General features: G+C 42.0%; 1 protein-coding gene across 1 annotated transcript in view; it reads right to left on the bottom strand.

The window, feature by feature from the left end:
* TRPC6 (transient receptor potential cation channel subfamily C member 6) overlaps window positions 1-10,697 on the bottom strand; it is an 81,877-nt gene extending 71,180 nt beyond the window's left edge. The window contains exon 1 of the mRNA XM_027739073.2: window positions 10,555-10,697. Within this exon, the coding sequence (XP_027594874.1) occupies window positions 10,555-10,697 (143 nt within the window). The remainder of the gene's footprint in view (window positions 1-10,554) is intronic.
* Between the last annotated feature and the right edge of the window lie 704 nt (window positions 10,698-11,401).

Raw genomic sequence — 11,401 nt, forward strand, 5'->3', positions numbered from 1 at the left:
TGTATGATTCACCTAGTCCTGAAAGAGATCTGATGGATCTCCCAAGCCCCTTCAGGGCTTGTCCCTTTCGTGTAATAGAGAAGAAGCCCAGACCACAAGGTCAGGCTGGATGTTTTTTTTCAGACGAACCTCTTGGCATCTCTTACGTTTGCTGCCACTCCTGCCTCATGAGCAGCAATCTTTAACTAAAAGTCTGAAGACCACTTCTGAGATAAAGGTAAGCACCAGCAAGATTTCACTTTCCAACCCCAAATACTGTGACTAAATCAAAAGGAAAAGAAAATTGTAAAGTTCCTGACATTTTTATTAAAATATAAAGGATTTGAAAACAAACCATGGGTGGATGTGGAGTTTCTATCAATCCTAGTATGCTTTATCCACAATATGGAATACCCAGAACCTGATCTAGAAGTTCAAACTCACGAAATCAGGAACTGGTGAACTTAGGAATATGAAGCAATCAGGAGCATACATCATCAATAACAGAAGTGCTCCTAAGTTCCTGTATCTTCCTGCACACATGCATGCATGCTGTCCTTGGGGTGAAACCTGGACATGCACCATCCCTCCTACCCACCACTCAAGTTTCAATGAAAAGGAAATACAGACAGGAATTTCACCATAACCTCCTGAACCTCCTGCAGTGAGTGTCTGTATTTCCCCTCCTTCTTGATGTGCACCTCCACGCCTTTTCTGACCCTCTGGAGATATCAATACCTGTATGCAGGGAGTAAGAACACTTGTCATGGACAGAGGTTGAAAAAGGTGCACACACACACCCAGCAGTGCTGCCAGCAGCATCTTCTTCATTCATCCATGGAGTCATGTCACAAATCCTGCATGAAACCAGACAATCCACAAAGGAAATTCCTTCCCTTTAAGGTATTATTAGTGTTCTCACTGATAACTAGTGTAATTTTTGCTGTTTGTTAGATTTGATGTAAAATCAGTAACATAGAAACCTATGGGGTCATGAAAGATCCTCAGACAGCTTTGTAGGACAAGAGGCATTAGCCTTGCTGTCTCTGTAAATCCCTGCCTAGATTATTTTTTTAAGTTTTTCTTCCTGTTAGGCATTAAATGCTGATGTTAATTCTGGGGTGGAAGGGGTTGTGAGGTAAGAAATCCCAGTGTATATTTTATATGTCAACTTGTTAGGTATTGTATTTTATTATACAAAGCAGTGATGAAATTTCGCTATCACATCATTTGCTGTTTACCAACCTATGCGCTCACATCAGATGAGCTAAATGATTTAAACCTCTAAAATTCCTTTCTGAAGAAACATGGAGAACATTAACTTCTATAGCTTTGTACCATGGGCAGCATTCATTCTGCAGACCTTCTGGAGATACTGCTATTGCTGGTTTTTTTGTTAGCAGTGCCCTACAAAATCTTTCAAATAATACAGACTGTATCTTCAGAAACATAAGTCCCCCTCCCCTCCTAATTTTTAGTAGTTTTATTTGTTGCTTAGATGTCAGTTCAAGATACTGCTATTCTTACTCCACCGTATCTGCCATGTTGCTGTAACTCCTTAGCCTTCCCTGGCTAAGTGGAGCAAGAGGCTGTTAGAAACTCTCAGCCTCACCAACATCCAAGGGACTTGAACAGTTATACAGATTACAGCCCAAGATTTCTAGAGATTTTGATGTTGTGTTTTAATTTTTAAGATCCTGATGTGAGAACAGCAACATAAAGCCATACAAAGCACCTAGTATCCTTGAAAAGTTTCATCCATGCCCACTACTTGAAAATAAGTCATATTAGTTAAGTTTTGTAAGCACTACTGCTCTTTGGTTGCATTTTTTAGCTCAGATTTCTACACTTAAGGAGAGAGAGGAAAACAAAATCGTGTATTGCATGGGGAAAAGTAGGATTCAAACACTCACTTGAGAAAAGTACAAGAGTAGCAGTCTTCAAAAACTATTGAGAAATCAATAGGAAACCTGTTCTTAACGGGAGAGGAATAGAGGATCTAAGGAGAGGAAGAGTCACTGCTGCCTTCCCCTAGCCTGTCCTTTGCATCTGATTTGTCAAGCTAATTAGGTAATTCACTCACCAGTGGAGCAAGATGATCCTATGGATAGCCTGAATCCTCTGAGCGACCACCCTAATCTATGTGCTCCTACAGGACAGAGGAAAGCAAAATACAGGCAGTGGACAGGGTGCAAGCAGATCCATGAGCATACAGATTCATCCTTCAGGGCTTGAGAGTTCCCAGAGCACAGGATTTCTCTTTGAATAAGCACCACTAGTATAATATATATTCATATTAACTTTTAAAAACTCCTCTCCTTCGTGTCTCCCAATAAAGCTCTTAACCTTTCAATTACCATTTCAAAATCTTTCTGTACTTAATATACTTGCATCATTGTAGTTCTACTCGAATTAACTACAAATTAATAAATCCAGAAAGAAAAAAAAACAAAAGAAACATATTTTCAACTCATGTATAACCCAAAAAACTTAGCAAGTGCAGATAGTAAATTAGAAATGTCTAGTACATGTGATATTTCATTAGGAAAAATTTTAAAACACTTGAAAATCGAAAGTAATTTTAGATTTGCTTAAGGAGGTAAAGCATAAAACGAAAAATTAACAGAGTGGAATTAAACTAGTATAGAAAATCAAAAATTGCATTGCAAAACAGAGGGAAATTTGGTATATAGTCTTCAGTCTTGAAAAACAGTTAGCTAGTAAACTTATAGAAGTTTACTATGTTTTCTGAAAGAATTACCAAGAAAAAAAAAATCATCAACACAATGGTTCTGATCTCAAATAAATCACTAAATATGGTTAGAAACTCATGACTGCAAACATTGGCACATACTGCAAATGCTTAGAAAAAAAACTAAACATTTTTTTAACTAAGACCTGGATTATCCATGGCACTAAGCTATCTGTGTGGTGGGACTTGCAAGTTAAAACGTATTTCTCTCTGAAGCTCTGCTGTTCCATGTGGGACAGATGCAGGAGCCCACTGCTAAGTGATCAGACATATCAGACACTGTCCCTGACACAAGCCCTCACTCGTAAGTGGGCTTCTGCTACATGTCACTAGGGCATGGGCACATAGGGAAGGGAAGGCACTTTCTCACACCACAATTAGCACAGAAATGCTAATTGTGACATTCACAGCTCGTGCCTCAATGGCACTGACCTTCCAAGTTTCATGATGCCAGTTTCCAAAGTATCCTCCCACAAGCTGCACTTCAGTTAAAACTATTTCCTAGATTCACGCTGGTGGTACTGATGTTAAGTTCTCCTGTGATGTGCCAGGTGCTGTAGAGGTGTTTGGCTGACACAATTCATGATTTAAAGCATTGCTGTTGTAAGAACTGCTCTTTGCTGCCAAACACGCAGCAGCTGGAAAGCTGACAGCTGGACTGTGTGAAAAAAGCTCCAACTATTGGGTTATTAGCACTTGGCAGGCCTAAGACATGTACACATAGAGTAGGACTAACAAAGTTTACCAGTATGACTTGGCTATCCATTCTAAATAAGGGGAGAAAAATCATGACTAGAAAAGCCGAAACATGTAGACCACAGTCAAATATCTTACTGAAGAGAAAGAAAATGTAAATCAGAAGTGCAACAGGATAAACCCAGACTGGGCCAGGAGGAAAATCATCACAACCAAGTGCCCATCTGAACTAACACCAGTGTTGACAGCAGACAACAGGAGGCAACAGACCAGCTCAGCAGTCCACCGCTTCAGTCTGCTAGGCACATACCTATTTGCTAGTTAAGATGATCAGCTTAAAAATATGTTTGAGGAGAAAACAAGACAGTTGTGGTTGCCAAGCCTTTCCAATGACTCCTTGGTCTCAGGCTAGTTACTGTGCAGGTCCAAGTCAGACACTGTCTTCTTGCATGTGGTGGGTCCCTATGTGTTATGGGGAAATCAAGATTCTCTCTCTTCAAAATAACAATTCAACTGTATAGCAGTTTGCCCTGATTGGAAATATATGAGGTCCTCTGTGCAGCTCTGGGACTTCAACCTGTCATGTGCACATCTATTGGCATACCACACTGGGTCGAGCGCAGATCTGTTACAACACCTATCTGTGCACAAGGTCAGGAGGGGCTGCTGCTGCTGGGGGTCACTTACAACTGAATCAGTTTGTAATTTGAACCTGCTGAAAGCCTGGGCCATCTAGCATAACTCCAGGACCGTCAATAGACCAGGACTTAAATCAAAAGAATATGAGGTGCCGCTTGTAAGAGATCCACTGTTTTTTTCAAAATTTGCATGGCCAGCAGATGCTGCACCCAGGTCTGGAGTCCTCAGCACAAGAATGACTTGGACCTGTTAGAGCAGGTCCAGAGGAGGCCATGAAAATGATCAGCAGGCCGAAGCACCTCTGCTATGAACAAAGACTGAGAATTAGGGTTGTTGAGCCTCAAGAAGAGGCAGCTCCAGGGAGACCTCATTGAGACCTTCCAGTACTTAAAGGGGGTTTATGAAAACAAGCATGCATGGCTTTTTACACATGCAGATAGGACAAGAGGGAATGGTTTTAAACTAAAACAGGAAAGATTTTAGATTAGCTGTTAGGAAGAAATTCTTTATTCAGAGGGCACTGGAACAGGCTGACCAGAGAAGTTGTGGATGCCTTATCCCTGGAAGTACATGAGGTCAACCTGGTTGGGCCCTGTGCAACCTGATATAGTGGGTGGAAGACGGGTTGGAACTAAATGATCTTTAAGGTCCCTTCCAACTCAAACCATTCTATGACTATGATTTTGTAACAAAGCACAAAGTTTCATAAAAACCCTCTGGACTGAATATTCTGCAAAATTGTTAGTGCTGCAGCAGCACCAGACCTTCTGGTCTGTATTCTGTTTTCTGTGCATCAACCATGATCTTTTGGTTTATGATCCTTCTTTCTACCTGCACAGTAAGGCCTCACAGATTCTAAATATTTTTTAAAATATCCTCAGTTCTTTAATCTCTTCGATAAGGTAAATACTGACATCAAAACCAGTATTTAATCAAGTTCTAAGGACAAAAAAGAACTTCGGTCATGTTATTCTGAGCTGGTAGTGGGCAAGGTTCATTTTGGTTTTAATTAATAACAGTATTATGACTAAGAGCACTACTGAAGGAATGTTTGAGCAAAGAGGTGGGCGTCGCACTGCTTCGTCTTGATTTACTTTTACTATTATTATTACTACTATTTTTCATGTTTTATTTCATCACTACAATTCCACATTAAAAAAGTGGCTCATCCACAATGAAGTTTTCATTCAGCAAATCCACATCTACAAGACTGGCATTTTGTTCAGATCAGTAACTTTTTTTTAAATAAAAGGAAGCTACATTCAACTCTTGCAGAAAACAAGCTATCCACACTTCCCACATAGCTTTGAGAACACACCTAAAAATGACAATACTTGATATTTCACTTACTCAGGACTCTTGTAGTAAATCTCACATTTCCTTCCTAGTGTCAAAGCCTGCTTCCCCCCACCCCCAATACTGACAAATATTTATTTAAATATATTGGGCTGGAGGGGTACAATAGAGCCATGCTGACAATTGTATTAATAGTATGAAAAACTGCAGTTGTATAGAAATGGATATAAAAAATAAACCCAGATTTCATTCAGTCATCTTCACATTATACTCCACAACTTATTCCACTAAAAATAGTACACTTGCTTGCGTATTTGTCAGTGATAAACAAATAATAACCATGCTACTGCAAGACAGAAATGTTAATCCATTCTGTAGAAAACTGCATGTCATTTAATTACCATTAAGCTTTTTGCCAACATTTAATTAACAAAACTTACATTTAAATACTGCTTATCAACGCAAATCCTTTAAGCCTCCCATTGAGTAGACCCTGTGTGCGAGTGGCTACACTCACAAGTGTGTGCACAAACATGTATGTAAGACTCATTGCGTGCACTTTAAGTTTGAAGCTTTTTGCTATGTCATTGCCTGGACTGCATCACAGCTTGAAATATGAAACCAAGTTATAAAGAATTTCATGAATACAGTTTAACTGCCAAAATTTTCTTTTGTTCATGTTTACAAAGCTGGAAAACCTAACACAGCTTGATGACACAGACCCACCATGCCAAGTTGCCTTTATTTGGGGATACCAATAGTTGGCAGGAATTCTTCAAGTAGCCAGTTATTACAACCTTCAGCTTCTGTGGTGGCAAATACTGCTGGGAGAGTGTTTGACAAAGAGCATGCTTGTTATTAACATTTACAGTGAAAAGTATCCCATATACATCCCACACATTTCTTAATCACTACCCCACCTTCCTCACGTAAACTTAAAAAATGAATTATATTTTCATGGAAATCTTCCAGTTTTATAAAATTAGGTCCCACAGGGAGGTGACTTTCATTTGTTTGGTAACTATGTAAGAGCTAGGGTATAAATAAACTTACAGATATATTGCAATGGCTCAAGCAAAATTGATTATAAAGTATTAGCATAGGAAACTGTTCACATATTATAGCTGACCAAAGAGGTTCACTGTTAAATTAGTGAGTGTACATAGTGAACACAAAAGTGCTTAACAACCAAACCCAATAAATTCCACAAGCCTTCGCCAGAAATTAACATATGTGGGAAAAAAGCCTAACTGAAATAAAGATATGCTTAACGTTGAAAGTGAAGCATTCTCTTAATACTGGCAGGATATGCAAAGCAAACTAAAGGCTGCATTTTCTAGGCCTTGGAAATAACGGTGTTGTTCTTTTACTCAAGACCTCAGGGACTACATTCAGTCACTCAGAATATGAGAGATTCAGACATGATTTTTTTTTTTCCAGTGCCCACTACTATGTAGATCCATCCTAAATCATCCTAAATCATAGGAAAGTGTTCCATACACTAGGCTATAAAAGGAAATGACCCCCCTCCATATCAATTCTTTTACCTTTTTGATCTCAACAAAACTAGTACAGCATATTTTCAGAAGACATAACATCTCAGCAAAGAGACTGGCAATCTGAAACACAGCTGCCACATTGTACAGTACTCCCTGAAGAGATTATGTCTAATGAAGATTCTGGAAGATAATTTTACAGGTCATTTCAAGCAAGACAGTTGAGACTAGAGATAAAAAATATGCTGTCAATAGCAAACACTGTTATATTGCAGGCAGAAAAGAAATCGTAAAACATATTATTTAACAAAGAATGGGTCTTAAATGTACTAGGTTTGATAATGCCAAGAAACACTTGATCAGAAAACCACAAATGCTGAGGAATAATCTATGCCTCAAGACAGTTATGCACAACAGAACCTTTCTTCCCCTGTTTTCATCTGATAATTTGTGTGCCTCATTTACTTTACAACTGACATTTTAATACACAATTATCCCTCTTCACATGTATAAGAAAACATTTATTTTTCACAATACAAAATACTTTAAAGTATAAATAAGCAATATAAGCAGATGTCTGACTGAATTAGTGTCTTCTCACTAGCTTAATACACTAACAATCTGTTTTTCAATAACATTTGTTCAGTGGGGAAGTTTACATACAAGTGCTATCACTTTCAAATCCCATTGCACATCAGCACTAGGATTTGGAGTTAGACCTTAAAGTGTACTTTCCATTCTATTTTAAAACTTAAAATGGGGCTCTTTGCCAATGAAATACTTGCACAAGGGGGAAAAAACCAACATATCCACATTTTTGCATTTCAGGAGTCAATCTTCTGACATATAGGTTGCAATATGTTTTTTGATACATAAGTGGCAAGACTTGATGACAAGATGGAAGAGGACTATTAGGAAGAAAGTATTTCTTGCATATAATTTATAACACATAATTATGAAATTCTTAAAAAGAATTCTACAGATTGCTCAAATTGTGGTTTTCTTATCAAAGGTTCTGAATTCAAAAGAAAAGCAAGATTTTTCAGCACAAAATCCCATTAGAATTTTGTTTTGCACCATGCCACAAATAAAGGTAAAAACCTTCTATCCATTGCTACAAGACAGTGTGACCCTACTTGGCACAGCTGATGAGGTCAAGGTACAGTCTTGAACTCTTTTTTACAACAAAGGTAGCAGCTACCTTGGACACAATAGAACCAGAAAGAAGAGCTAAAACCACCAGAAATGGTTATAAATGGTTTGGATTTTTATTATTATCCAGCCACTATATCACTTAACAGCAGTCACAAAACAACATACGAAAAATATATTCTACAAACAACACACCCAGTCAGCATTAGCACTAAATCACCACTTGAAAAAAACTATTCCTTAGTATCAAACTACTTTTCAAGCAATAGTCACATGCCATATTACTATTACACCAGTAAGCATGTTACCCTCTCAGCAATGTTTAAAAGGAGGTACAACTCAGCTTTTTTTGGACATCGGCTGTACTCTGCATTAATCACCATAATAGTATCAGGAAATACTGGTAATTTGAGGATTTTTTAAAAAAGTAGATAAAAGTGTTATTACTAAATGTAAATGATAAAGAGTAAAAAAAATTATATCCTAAACATTGCCCATCTGATTATATGTTTGGCCTTATGAAGGCCACTAACAAAACTAATGTCTTCTGGCTGAAAAGACAGATCTGCAAAATGTACCTCAAATGTGATGGAGGTGGAATTTAGGCAGGAAAATTCAGAAATTGCTTGGTAATCACTGTATCCTGGAGGAGGCTATTTACTCACTGCGTTCATCCCTGCCAGCCAAGGAAGTCCTGGCAGTGGCCATATGTAGGCATTGTCTATGGATGTATGTGAAGTGGTTCTTTTCCATATCCAGAGAAACCCCAAAGGACAGCTTCCCACACCTAACATGCATGCAAAAAAAAGCACTGCCTACTAAAGCACCCTTTTTAAGTAGTGATTATATAAATTTGAGAAGGGGCACATTTCTCAATTTACACCCTCTATGCATATCAGGTAGCTTCTGTCTATTCTCTCAAAGACTGACGGAAACATCTTCTATCAGTGAGGGACTCCAGGGTATTGGACTTACCTGTACAACAGAAGCAGTCATCTAGGGCCCTGACATGACATAATTGGAGATAAATTCCTGTGTTTAGTGCTACCCTTGTTCCATAGAGCAACTTGATTGGGATGCAGGCTTTCCTTTTGGCCACTGTGAGATGATGAGAGGCAAGCTCCACGCTGGGAGTGTGCTGACCTTATACCCCTGAAGTTAAGACAGCAGCACCCCACAGACTTGTGGATTTTTTTTTTTAGAGACGCTTTGAAACGTGTATGCGAGATCTATCCTTTCACAGCTGCACAACCATTCTGAATGAGTAAATGGCAAAGGAACTTCAGAATTGCCAAATTAGTTCAAAGCTGAAGTCTACTGGTGAGAACCAATCTCTGAACTAACCATCATAAGGTTTTTTCTTCTGAAAGGATTCATTAAACGTGTGTTCATATATTTTGAGATGAGGTTTAAGTCCGATGTGCCATAATGTATACTGTTATAGCTACATGAGCATAGTGAATTAGTGATCCACAAAGACACTTAGGAATAGCCATAACAGCAGCGAATTCTGAAAACTCTGGTTGTTCTTAGCTGAGTTTATAAATATTCAAACACTGTGAGTGTTCCCAGTTTCATTGCTTTTATTCCTTGCCTATACCCAGGCAGTTGGCAAGTGGTTGGTAAGTTGTTCAAAGATAAAGCAGCAAATATTAGGAAAGACTGATAATAGAAATTTACCAGTTAAGCAACAAAATACAATTTGTACAAAGGAAAGTACACATCTTCTGGTAATTATCTGAGATTTTAGGACTCATCTTACACTGCTTAATATCCATTTTCCCCCTCTGTGGGATAGCTTCTCCTCAGAGGCATTAACAAGTGGTAATTACAGAAGTCATGCTAACCACACATAACCAGAAGGACACTATCAACACTGAACGTTAAGCAACCTGGATGTTAAAAATTGTAGTTCGTGGAACCTTTGTCATTTATGCTTATGTAATTTAGCTTTATTGCACATGTTGTTATACCTTGCTTTAAATGATAACTACTTGGCAAAACTCACCCCTCAAAACTCGCATAATGAAATTATGTGAGACTATATGACTGATGAAATGCAGTAATGAAAGGAGAACAGGTTTATGCATATGCTTGCAATGTGCACTCTCTCAGTGGGAGCAACCGATTGCAGGAGGTAAAATTTCTGTAATTATATTAAAACTGACGGTATCTACTGGGTTTATGTACTACCGACGTCTCTCACGCCACTCTCCACAGCTGAACCCAAGCCACCCTTCGCATCCCTTACAGCGGGGCAGGCACCACGGGCTTCGCAGAGGACACAGGTGCCAGCTGGGCACGGCGGTCCCAACGCTGCTCCTCCGCCTTTCCCAAACACAAACACCCCGCTCGTCCTCCGGAGAGGGCGAGGGAAGATGATAGGTCCCTGCCGTGGGCTCAGCCCCAGCCCCACGCCGGGCCCCCCGCCGACCACCACCTATCCGGCCGCCACCTCCCCCCTTCCCGCGGGAGGCAGCGCAGAGCTCCGCGCCAGCGCAGGGAGAGAGGGAGGGATCCCCGGCTCCGGCCGGCGGGACTCACACGGGGTAGAAGGCGTAGGGCGGCAGGGCATTCTCCTCGCAGGGCTCCGCATCCAGCAGCAGGTAGTCCTGGCTGTCGTTCCGCCGGGTCCCGGGCGCCGGGGAGCTGCTCTTCCGCGGGCCATAGGGCTGCGCCTGGCTCATGTTGTCCCGCGGCCGAGGTGCTGCTCCCCCGGGCAGCCGCCGCCGCACGGGACCGCGACTCGGGTGTCCCCTCGGAGCTCCGCGTCCCCCAGGCGGGCGGGCAGCGCGGCGGGGCCGCTCCCTGCGTGCCCCGGCGCCGAGGGGTCACGGGCAGCCGGTGCCGCCCGCCGCGCCGGAGGCGAGGCGCAGCTCGGAGCGGGAGCAGGAAAGTTTGCGGCGCGTCAGCTGGCGCGGCTGTCCCCGGCCGGCGGGAAGGGGCGGGAGGTGGGAGGGCGGCGGGCTCTGCTCGCCTCCCCTGGGGCGCTCGGTGCCCCCTCCGCGCCGCCCCCGCCGGCTCCCCGCCGCCCCTGCCCCGCACGGCGGTGGCCGCCGGGCCCGCAGCGCCTCAACACAGCGGAGCTGGCCGTGACACCGCCTCACCTGCGACCGCACGGTGCAGCCCCCTGGGCAGCCCAGGACGGGAGTGCTGCCCCAGAGAGGGGCCATGTCCCACTGAACGTGTCGGCGGGGACAATGCCAACCTCCCGCCGCTCTCCTACAGCACGGCCCGCGGTGGTCTACAATGAATCCCACCGAAACCTCCCTTGGGAATTCGGCAGGACCGGCAGAGCGGCCGACAGTGGCTCCCGCGGCTGGGGAGCAGAACTCTCGACTTAACTGTGGCTTGGCAATTCAGCCTGCTCTGTGCTGTTGCCCTGGTGTAA

Source organism: Pipra filicauda, unplaced genomic scaffold (genome assembly GCF_003945595.2).
Source record: "Pipra filicauda isolate LSUMZ 115617 unplaced genomic scaffold, ASM394559v2 scaffold117_size3949168_pilon, whole genome shotgun sequence".
NCBI lineage: Eukaryota > Metazoa > Chordata > Aves > Passeriformes > Pipridae > Pipra > Pipra filicauda.